Source organism: Mastomys coucha, unplaced genomic scaffold (assembly GCF_008632895.1).
Source record: "Mastomys coucha isolate ucsf_1 unplaced genomic scaffold, UCSF_Mcou_1 pScaffold21, whole genome shotgun sequence".
In the NCBI taxonomy this organism is placed as follows: Eukaryota; Metazoa; Chordata; class Mammalia; order Rodentia; family Muridae; genus Mastomys; species Mastomys coucha.
The window spans coordinates 109,065,040-109,077,359 of NW_022196904.1; the positions used below are offsets into that span (position 1 = coordinate 109,065,040).

Here is a 12,320-nt window from a genome sequence, read left to right on the forward strand (position 1 = left end):
TTGCATACAGGAAACCCACCTCAGTGACAAAGACAGACACTACCTCAGAATAAAAGGCTGGAAAAAAAAAAATCTTCCAAGCTAATGGTCCCAAGAAAAAAGCTGGAGTAACCATTCTAATAGGGAATAAAATCGACTTTCACCCTAAAGTGATCAAAAAAGATAAGGAGGGACACTTCATATTCATCAAAGGTATGATCTACCAAGATGAGCTCTCAATTCTGAACCTCTATGCTCCAAATCAAAGGGCATCTACACTCATAAAAGCAACTTTATTAAAGCTCAAAGCACAGATTGCACCGCACACAATAATAGTGGGAGATTTCAATACCCCACTCTCTGCAATAGAAAGATCATGGAAACAGAAACAAAACAAAGACACAGTGAGACTAACAGAAGTTATGAAACAGATGGATTTAACAGATATCTATAGAACTTTTTATCCTAAAACAAAAGGATATGCCTTCTTCTCAGCACCTCATGGTATCTTCTCCAAAATTGATCATATAATTGGTCACAAATCAGGCATCAACAGATATAAGAAGATTGAAATAATTCCTTGTATCCTATCAGATCACCATGGACTAAGACTGCTCCTCAATAACAACATAAACAATAGAATGCCCACATACACGTGGAAGCTTAACAACACTCTACTCAATGATAACTAGGTCAAGGAAGAAATCAAGAAAGAAATTAAAGACTTTCTAGAGTTTAATGAAAATGAAGCCACAACATACACAAACTTATGGGATACAATGAAAGCAGTCCTAAGAGGAAAGCTAATAGCTTTAGGTGCCTCCAAAAAGAAACTGGAGAGAGCATACACCAGCAATTTGACAACACATCTAAAGCTCTAGAACAAAACAAAGCAAATTCACCCAAGAGGAGTCAAAGGGAGGAAATAATCAAACTCAGGGCTGAAATCAACCAAATAGGAACAAAAAGAACTATATAAAGAATCAACCAAACCAGGAGCTGGTTCTTTGAGAAAGTCAACAAAATAGATAAACCCTTAGCCAGACTAACTAGAGGGCACAGAGACAGTATCCTAATTAACAAGATCAGAAATGAAAAGGGAGACATAACAACAGACACTGAGGAAATCCAAAAAAATCATGAGATCCTACTACAAAAGCCTATATTCAACAAAACTGGAAAACCTGGATGAAATGGACAATTTTCTAGACAGATGCCAGGTAACAAAGTTAAGTCAAGACCAGATCAACGATGTAAACAGTCGCATATCTGCTAATGAAATAGAAACAGTCATTAATAGTCTCCCAACCAAAAAAAGCCCAGGACCAGATGGGTTTAGTGCAAAGTTTTATCAGACCTTCAAAGAAGACCTGATACCAATAGTCCTCAAACTATTCCACAAAATTGAAACAGAAGGTACTCTACCTAATTCATTCTATGAAGCCACAATTACTCTTATACCTAAACTACACAAAGACCTAACAAAGAAAGAAAACTTCAGACCAATTTCCCTTATGAATATCGATACAAAAATACTCAATAAAATTCTTGCAAACCAAATCAAAGAATGCATCAAAACAATCATCCACCATGATCAAGTAGGCTTCATCCCAGGGATGCAGGGATTGTTCAATATAAGAAAATCCATCAACGTAATTCACTATATAAACAAACTCAAAGAAAAAAAACATATATGATCATCTCATTAGATGCTAAGAAAGCATTTGACAAAATCCAACATCCCTTCATGATAAAAGTCTTGGAAAGATCAGGAATTCAAGGCCCACACTTAAACTTAGTAAAAGCAATATACAGCAAACCAGTAGCCAACATCAAACTAAATGGAGAGAAACTTGAAGCAATCCCACTAAAATCAGAAACTAGACAAGGCTGCCCACTCTCTCCCTACCTATTCAATATTGTACTTGAAGTCTTAGCCAGAGCAATTAGACAACAAAAGGAAATCAAAGGGATACGAAATGGAAAGGAAGAAGTCAAATTATCATTATTTGCTGATGATATGATAGTATACTTAAGTGACCCCAAAAATTCCACCAGAGAGCTCCTAAACCTGATAAACAACTTCAGCAAAGTAGCTGGATACAAAATTAACTCAAGCGAATCAGAGGCTTTCCTATACACAAAGGATAAACAGACAGAGAAAGAAATTAGGGAAACTACATCCTTCACAATTGTTACAAATAATATAAAATACCTTGGTGTAACTCTAACTAAGCAAATAAAAGATCTTTTTGACAAGAACTTCAAGTCTCTGAAGAAGGAAATTGAAGATCTCAGAAGATAGAAAGATCTTCCATGCTCATGGATTGACAGGATTAATATAGTAAAAATGGCCATCTTGCCAAAGGCAATCTACAGATTCAATGCAATCCCCATCAAAATTCCAACTTAATTCTTCACAGACTTAGAAAGAGCAATTTACAAATTTATCTGGAATAACAAAAAACCCAGGATAGCCAAAACTATTCTCAACAATAACGGAACCTCTGGTGGAATCACAATCCCAGACTTTAAGCTGTACTACAGAGCAATTGTGATGAAAACTGCATGGTATTGGTACAATGACAGGCAGGCAGATCAATGGAACAGAATTGAAGACTTAGAAATGAACCCACACATCTATGGTCACTTGATCTTTGGATCAAGGACCTAAAGAGCTAAAACCATAAAGTGGGAAAAAAAACAGCATTTCCAACAAATGGTGCTGGCTCAACTGGCAGTTAGCATGTAGAAGAATGCAAATTGATCTATTCCTATCTCCCTGTACAAAGGTCAAGTCCAAGTGGATAAGGGACCTCCACATCAAACCAGACACACTGAAACTAATAGAAAAGAAAGTGGGGAAGAGCCTCGAGCACATAGGCTCAGGGGAAAATTTCCTGAACAGAACACCAGTATCTTATGCTCTGAGATCAAGAACTGACAAATGGGACCTCATGAAGCTACAAAGATTCTGTAAGGCAAAAGACACTGTCAACAGGACAAAACGGCAACCAACAAATTGGGAAAAGATCTTTGCCAATCCTATATCTGATAGAAGGCTAATATTCAATGTATACAAAGAACTCAAGAAGTTAGACTCCAGAGAACCAAATTAAAAAAAAAAAAAAACATTAAAAAATGGAGTACAGAGCTAAACAAAGAATTCTCAACTGATGAATACTAAATGTCTGAGAAGCACCTAAAGAAACGTTCAACATCCTTAGTCATCAGGGAAATGCAAATCAAAACATCCCTGAGATTCCACCTTACACCAGTCAGAATGGCTAGGATAAAAATCTCAGGTGACAGCAGATGCTGGCGAGGTTGTGGAGAAAGAGGAACACTCCCTCATTGCTGGTGGGGTTGCAAGCTGGTACAACCACTCTGGAAATCAGTTTGGCGGTTCCTCCGGAAATTGGACATAATTCTACCAGAGGACCCAGCTATACCACTCCTGGGTATATACCCAGAAGATGCTCCAACATGTAATAAGGACACATGCTCCACCATGTTCATAGCAGCCTTATTTATAATTGCCAGAAACTAGAAACAACCCAGATGTCCCTCAACAGAGGAATGGATACAGAAATTGTGGTACATCTATACAATGGAGTACTACTCAGCTATTAAAAACAATGAATTTATGAAATTCTTAGGTAAATGGATGGATCTGGAGAATATCATCCTGAGTGAGGTAACCTGATCACAAAAAAACACACATGGTATGCACTCTCTGATAAGTGTTTATTAGCCCAGAAGTTTGGAATACTTGAAGTATAATCCACAAACCACAAGAAACTCAAGAAGAAGGAAGACCAAAATGTGGATACTCCATTTCTTCTTAAAAGGGGGAACAAAATACCCATGGAAGGAGTTGCAGAGACTAGCTATGGAGCAGAGACTGAAGGAAGGGCACTCCAGCCAGATATAGCTGTCTTCTGAGAGGCTCTGACAGTACCCGACTGATACAGAAGTAGAGGCTCACAGCCATCTATTGAACTGAGCACAGGGTCCCCAAATGAAGGAGTTACAGAAAGGACCAAAGAAACTGAAGGGTTTGCAGCCCCTTAGGATGAACAACAATATGAACTAACTAGTACCCTCAGAGCTCCCAGTGACTAAACCATCCACCAAGGAGTACACATGGTGGGACTAATGGCTCTGGCAGCATGTGTATAGTAGAGGATGGCCAAATTGGTCATCAACGGGAGGAGAAGTCCTTGACCCTGTGAAGGTTCTGTGTCCCAGTGTAGGGGAATACCAGGGCCAGTAAGTGGGAGAGGGTTGGGTGGCAAGCAGGGGGATGGGGGAGGGAACAAGGGTTTGTTCTTATTGTTGTTTTCTGAGTTTTCTTTTTGTAGGGGACACTGGTAAAGGAGAAATCATATGACATGTAAATAAAGAAAATATCTAAAAAAAATTTTTAAATAAAAAAATGTTGACTCTTGTATTTCACATATCCAAAGTTTTGATTAAAAGCATACTCAGGCAATGGATTGGTATCCTGTGTATGTTTAACAAGCATTCAAGCAACTCTCTGTGATTCCTTTAAGAAACATGAGTGTCGAGAGTCACCTTTCATCACTTGGGTGTGAGCCTCAGATGGGCGCATGAATTTTTATCTCCGACAGTCACTCTCAGTCCCATGCACCTCTCCTGAATAGAGCTGAAAGCGGCTGTACACTGAACAGCATTGCGTGAGGTTTTTGTCTGAAGACTCAGCCCCATTATGCAAGACAGGCCCTTCATCTGACATGGGACAGAGACATGTCACTTCATCCCATCACTGGGGGAAAAACTGCTGTGTTGATGGAGAGATTCTGCTGTTCTACACTTTCAGGATAATTTGAAGGATTTTAGCTCTGACGTAACTCTAGAATGTGACTTTGGACTAGCTCTGGTATAAGATGAAGCTGTGTTAGAGATCTATTTACTTGGGTCTGCACATTGTGGCATGCAAGATTGCTGGTGCAGGCTAGGGTGGAAGAGGGACACAGGATTCCCTATTAGCCATGAGTCACCAAGCCTAACTAACCCCTCACTGATAACCCCTAATTTCCATTAACACCCCTGGAGCTCCTATATCATTAAATAAGCAGCAGCAGCATCTACCCAAACTCCAGCTGACTATATGATAGTATGCACAACCCTAAAGGTTTTTCTTTTTTCTTTCTTCCTTCCTTCCTTCTTTTCTTTCTTTTTCTTTTTCTTTTTCTTTTTTTTTTTTTTGGTAGCCCATTCTAGCTGATCAAACGAAGACCGAGAATGATGGTTCTCACATCCCAAACACACGAGAGGCAGACTTTTCCTCTAGGGCAGTAGTTTTTAAATGTTCATCATCCTTCACCTCAGAAATGTCAGGAATGGCAAGAGCCCCTTAGTCAGTCAGCAAATTTCTCTGGGAATGTCATGGGACTAAAAATTAGCTGAGAACATGCAAAGTCATGATCGCAGACGTATTTTAAGCTTCGGATCTTTGAAAACATGAAATGCATTCACTGATCTCATAGCCTGATGCAGTATTTTTCCAAAGGCTGCTACCCATTAGTTGTTGGCCAATGGGTACTTGTTCAGAACCTCTTGGTCCCCACCCCAAGCGTGATCCTCTTGAGAACCAATGACCTTGTTACTTTCATCTTAAAGAACTTGGCATACTGTCTGATTTTTATTGTTGAATGATTGCTTTTTTGGAGATAGGGTTTATAACCCAGGCTGGTCTCAAACTCAAAATCCTTCTCTGAGCTCCTGAGTATTGGGGTTCCAGGCATGAATCATCACACCCAGCTTTAATACGCTCATCTAAATCACTGACTGCCACTTTGTCCTTTATCTCAGTCTCAGGGACCTGAGAGTTAACTAGTCATCTCCAAGAATTCTCTCTTCTATGACTGAAATCTATGCCATCTCTGCATCAATGAGGGGAACAAAGCAGGACAAAGTCCCCAAACCAACTCGAAATGATCACCCACATCAGGAACAATGCCATCCAAACAAGAGTCTGGCAAGGGTGCTTTGGGAATATGAAGACACTCATTGTTTCCTTCAAGGTCCCAGATGTAACGTATGTATCGATGAATAGGTTAGGGCTGTCTGCGTCGTGTCTTTGCATGCAGGAAGAATTTGTGGTCTGTGGAAAACTCTCCTTTGGCTTAGGTTTTAAAATCTGTTTTAAATAAAAACTTCATTAACAGAGCAACAAACACCACCAGAGCAGAACATCTTGAGTAAGTTACAACAAGAGCAGGAAAGAGAAAGCTCCAGAAGCCCTGACCCTGTGGACTGAGAGGCTCTTCATAGTATCTGGAAGGGGGTTGGTGGTTGTGCATCTGCTTACCATGGGGCAAACCGGGATTTCAGTGCTGAGAGCACCTGGGAAGTTAATCCTTCCACCAGAAGAAAGCAGAATATAGTCCTGGTGGGAAAATCTGCTCTGTCTCGATTTCTATCTATCTGGCACAATGTGGCTGTTCCTAGCCTCTGGCTCTGGACCAATCAGATGGCTCCATGTTCTTACCTATATGGTGATCAGCTAGAGGATGGCATGTGAATCAAGCTTTTGCCAGAGCTAGAGAGAAAGTCACACCCTCTGTCATTAGGGTCGTTGACTGAGAGGCAGCTTATGCCTAGAGCTCCCAACAGTCACCTCTGCCTATCTTGGGGAACACGTGCCTTAAAATAAAGCAGAATAGAAGCTAGCAAAGTCACCAGAAGGAGAAAGCATCCCATGGCATCAGCAGGAACCCTGTGTCTAACCTGCACTTCTTCGTTATCAGAACCTATAGATTCTTTGAGGTGTGGGGCACTCTGAAGTATACTTCTATCTTCCAAGCCTGAAGGTTAGTCTAGTGACAGACCCAAACACAGTTGACTCAGAAAGCTCAAGACAGAGAAGAGAGACACCATAGCTCACAAACAGAGAAGCCATTCTCCAGTTAATGAAAAAAGCAAACACTGAACAGGCTGCAGAGCATGAGGATCTCTGCATCCATTGATAAACTAGTTCCTGGGCGCAGACTGACATATTCACAGAGAAGCCCGCAGGACAGGAACATAGGGCCATGGTAAACAATCAGCACAGGCAGGAAGGAATTGATTCTGCAACACAGTAGGGAGTTTTCTTGACTAATTCTGGTTAAGAATTTTCTGAGGGAGAACTTCTGATGTGCATAGGTAGAGAATCTTATAACAGCTTGCTCGTGACACAAAATGGTTTGCTAACAACATGAATGTCTAAGTGTCTTCTTTGGTAAGTTTTAGGGAGTTTTCATTTCAGACCACAGGCTTGGATACATAAAGGATCTAATTTACAAAATGTCTACTTTAAATGCTCCTCTGGGTACTTGAAGTGACAACCCAGCGAGTGGGTCTTGGCATCTTGGGCTGTTTGTTTGTTTGTTTGTTTGTTTGTTTTTGGCTCAATAGTCTTGCACCTGGATTGGGTAGAAGTATGATTTGAGGACAGTTTGTTCTTAAGGTGGAATCCACTAAGCATCTCTGGCTAGTCTCATCTGCTTGGCTTCCCAAGTGCCGAGTCTCCTGTCATAACCCAGTATAGATGGTTTATTTCTGAGTGCACATGATGGCTTTCATGGATCTGCTGCACTAGAGTCATTCCACCCTGAATTAAAAATAGAACTCTCTACCTGCATGCTCCAAATCTGGATCAGAGTCTTTGAGGGTGATGGCCAAGACTCTGATTTCTGATTAGTTTGTTATTATTGTTTTGAGATCATGTTGTTCAGACAGCCCTGGAATGTACAGTCTAACCTGTCTCATCCACCAAAGCTGTAAGATTACAGGAGTGAACCTTTGTGTCTATGGGATACTATGTTTTTTAATTAAAAAATTATTTTTTAAACTTGTAATGTCTGTGCAGGTGTGCATGCCTGTGCCCAGGGGTCAGGTGATCTACTCGATCACTGTCCATCTTACTCCTTTGAGGCCAGGTTTATCACTGAACCTGGAACTAAGACGGTGGCCAGCAAGCCTCAGTGACTCCCGTCTCTAACCCTCACACCTTACCTCCCCTCTGACCCCCAATGCTGCAGTTACAGCTGTATGCTTCCACGCCCATTTTAACATAACTGCTGGGATATGAATTCAAGACCTCATGCTTGTGCAGCAAACGTTCTTATCCACTGAGCCATCACCTTCCCAGCCCAAGATGATGTAAGAATATGCCCCAGAATACACTGATGTGCAGCCAAAGATGGGACCCACCTGCTGGAGCACAGTCTAATGGCATTGGAAGGGAAAAGGACAATAGGTTCTACTTCTAAAGGCTCAGTAAAATTTTAAAATGCAATAAACATCTTTTCTAGGTCAAAGGAATCTAACCCGGCAATCTCTCTGTGTGAAATGTCCCTCCTCCCACACACTCATTTCCCTACATGTGGAAGACATGTGGAAGTACAGAAAAACATGCCTTAAACTTCATACCCACCTTCTGCTCGGAGCAATCAGTGTGGCTCATGATGCCTGTTCTAAGTGTACCGATTAAAGGAAGAATACAGAGTTCTCAGTTTCTCTGAGGATCAGTCTCTCCCATACAGCTGCTTCGAAATTTGTGGCTCCTTAGGGCAGAATGGGGACTTAAGCAGTGGAACGTTCAGGCACTCTGGAAGTTCTGATACAGAGCTGCCTTTCTGAGGTCATATACTCTGGTATCTCAGAGAGTTCCCTGGCAGAGAGAGAAGAGAAAAAGGATGAAGAAGTAGCCTGGCCTTCTGCAGGAAGTCCTCCTCTAGTCCCCACTCCTCGCAGTATTTCTTCTTTTCTTCTCAGTAGGTTTCTTGGAACTTCCCAGAACACACTGAAGTCCCTGCAAAGGACAAAATCGAAGCACGGTTACATATCAATATGAAGAAGAGGATTTGCTGTCCCAAATAACACTCCTGGGAGTCTAGATTCCTCTCCCTCTTCCCTCCTCAGTTCTAAGAGTAATAGAGCTCATTCCCAGGCCCAGTGGCACGTTACCAGGTTTTAGCGTCTGTTGCTAAGAGGAGGGGCCTCTTCTATGCTTAAACACAAGACTGGGCTTGACCTGCTGGCTCCTTTGTAGGAGGCTGAGCTGAGCAGCAGGAAGTATTAGTGACAGAAGGGAGTTGAGGGTGTTTAGTAAGGGCCCAGGAATGTAGCAAGAAGAGATCATGACCTTGGGGGGGGGTCTACAGGCACCCAGACTGGTGTTAAGTCCTGGAGAGCTGGAGAAGTCTAACCCAGATCCTACACTTTCCATTAGATGATGGGAAATTTGTGCAAATCCCTTTATCTCTTCAGGTGAATGTGTCAGTTTCACGAACAAATCTTATGTCCTTTTTTTTTTTTTTTTTTTTTTTTTTTTTTTTGAGGGGGTAATATTGTGAGCACCCACCCCATAAGGTTTGTTTGAGGATTTAATAAGATAATACATCTAAAACAGTTTATACACTGTAAATTTAACCAAATTTGCCTAGGACTTTTATACACACACACACACACACACACACACACACACACACACACTTTCAGACAGGGTCTGATGATAACTTTGAACTTCCGACCATTTGCTTCCACCTCCTCACTGCTGGGATTACAACTGTGAACCACCATACTCAGTTTATGCAATACTGGCGACCAGCCCAGTGCATGATGGGTAAACTTGGTTTTAAGAGAATTTCCCCACTTTTGCCTCTGTAGTCTTGCATCTTGAGAACGTTCTCTGTCCTGGTCAGGTTGGGACAATTTTGTCCCTCTGTGCAACAGGCTCTTTATGAATGTTGTGGCTAGCACCAACATAATAGTCACAGGCACACAGGCACTTATACTCTTATACACACCTACCCAAGATTCACCACTGCACCAGCAGCCAAAGCACTTAGTACATGGCTGTTTTCAAAATTCTTTCAAAATCAAGTTAGACTTGTTAAGCTCCTTCAGGATGCTGTGGTGCACGCCTGTCTCTCTATCTAGTGTTGCCTTAATTCCATGCTCTAGGGAAGCAAACAGAGATGCATAGTTTTCCGACCTTGTTTTTTCTTTATCAGAGTAGATGCAGCATGAAACTTTTCTTTACTGTCTTTTTTTCTATACAGCAACTGCCCAGGGCATAAGTGTTTTCAGCCCCTTTTAAAAACACCAAGCCGCCAGGCAGTGGTGGCACATGCCTCTAATCCCAGCACTTGGGAGGCAGAGGCAGGTGGATTTCTGAGTTCGAGGCCAGCCTGGTCTACAGAGTGAGTTTCAGGACAGCCAAGACTACACAGAGAAACTCTGTCTCAAAAACAAAACAAAAACACCAAACAATTCAGTTTTTTCCCCACTTTATGCTCAAGGTTCTGCTCTCTTCCACTTCAAAATAACTTGACTTTCCTCATTCCTTACGTTAATATTTCTTACCATAAAGTATATAGAGGGTCTGGGATGTGGCTCATATGTAGTAGAACGCTTGCCTAGCACATACAAGGTCCGGCTTTGCTACTCAGCACATACATAAAGTGTACAGGATCAGCCCTTTGTATCAGTGAGCTGCACAGACTCGCATTCATCTGTGCAGAGAGTAGAGAGAGGCAAGCATGGTACTAATGAGCCCATGGGATCCTGGGTAAGGAAGCAGGCTCTTGCCTGAAATGTAACAAAGCGCCACAGGCTGATGACTTATTCAAAAAGAAAGCCAACAACAAGAAACATTTCTTATTATTCAGAAGGCTGAAAGTCTGAAGTCTGGGTACCAGCATGGTGAAATTCCAGCAGGGGGTCAAGTGCCAGCTTTTCATTGTGTTCTTTCCTAGAGGTAAGAAGTTCTCTCTCTTCCCCTTTCTTCTCCCCTCTCCCCCCTCTCCCCTATAAGGCATTGATCTTATTCATAAGGGCTTCGTCTCCTTGACTAATGACCTCAAAGGCCCCCACCCCACCACCTAATACCATCACATCAGGAGATAAAGGGACACAGAGATTGAGTCCACTGCTGTAAGAGCTGTGGAAAGGCCTAGGGAGGCTTCCCATGGGCGTAGTTTATCAGTCCTTCGACTGTTCTTCAAGAGTCAAGGTCTTGATGCTGCAGAGACGCTAGACCCCCAGGTGAGAAACAGAAGCAGAGGCAGTGACACTCTCGGAGAAGCTCAACCTACTGACCACTAACAAAGACTCTGGGGAGGGAGGGGAGGCGAGGACGGGGAGTGGGGGGGGCGGTGCGGGGAGGATTAGAGGATTCAAAGAGCTGCCCCTAGGTGGCACCCTTAAGCTGAAATCCCTGAGAAGCCTCAATTTTCCCATTCCTAGCCTCTTGGGTGAGGAATGTGTGGTACTGCAGCTATCAAAAGTGCGTAAAGCCAGACAGGAGTGCCTGAAACTAAAAATTTCAGGGACACACCCTTGACTACCCATCGTCCCCTCCCTGTGTGCTTCATTTCCCCTTTCTGCTGTCAGTAGAGTTGGAGTGAAATCCCTTAAACTTCTTACCACTCCTGTCAGTCATCTCCAAGCTCATTTCTTTACCCCCTTAATTATTTCTTAGAATATAAGGTGGCTGAAGTAACACCAATTTCTCCTAGTGACAGGAATTAGATACACAGCTCAAGGGTATGCCAGGAAAAGAACCTACCACCATTCCCCCAACCTCGTGGGATGCATCTGTAAAGCATTTATGTATTATGTACTTATTTATTTGTTCGTTTACTTATTTACTTAATGTGTATGTGCGTTTTGTCCTCACGTGTTTTTCACCACATGTATGCAGTGCCCACCGCGGCCAGAAGAGGGCGGCAGATTCCCTGGAATCATACTTACAGATATGGTTATGACCTGCTTTGTGAAAACTGAGTATGAAACCCAGGTCCTCTGGGAGAGCAAGCAGGGCTCTTAACCCCTGAGCCTTTCCCTTCCCACCCTTCCCTCTCCTCCCATGTAATATTTTGGGTCCCTATTATGTGTCTGATAGGTACTCAGTTCTTTGAAGGCATCTTTTCTGTTTTCCTCAGAAAAACCCTGTGGTTTCTCTTTTTTAACCCAGTCCTCTCCAGGATGTATCGATGGATGCCCATCGGTACAGGGCACACAGGGTGAGGTAGGTCACTCCAGGCCTTCGGGTGAAAAGAGCCCGAGACCTGTTTAATAGCAGACAAGTACCTGGGCTTGCCCTTCTCCCCATTTAATGGGTAAAGAAGATGTGGCTCAGAGAGGTAATTTCAGCAACGTCACACAGTCACAGCCAGACTCGGGCCCTGAGATGGGACCTCCAGAGCCGCAGCCCATAGTTTTCTGCTGTATACTCAAAGGCAGTGAATACCTAACGATCGCGCTCCAACCCCAACGAAGCATTTAAAGTTATCACAGCTGGGAGGGGCTGTTATCATATTTGT

At 42.6% G+C, this 12,320-nt stretch overlaps 1 protein-coding gene across 1 annotated transcript in view; it reads right to left on the reverse strand.

Moving 5' to 3' along the window:
* Dnah3 (dynein axonemal heavy chain 3) overlaps window positions 1-8,735 on the reverse strand; it is a 172,271-nt gene extending 163,536 nt beyond the window's left edge. Inside the window, exon 1 of the mRNA XM_031388102.1 lies at window positions 8,426-8,735. Within this exon, the coding sequence (XP_031243962.1) occupies window positions 8,426-8,455 (30 nt within the window). The 5' untranslated portion in view covers window positions 8,456-8,735. The remainder of the gene's footprint in view (window positions 1-8,425) is intronic.
* Window positions 8,736-12,320: the final 3,585 nt, after the last annotated feature.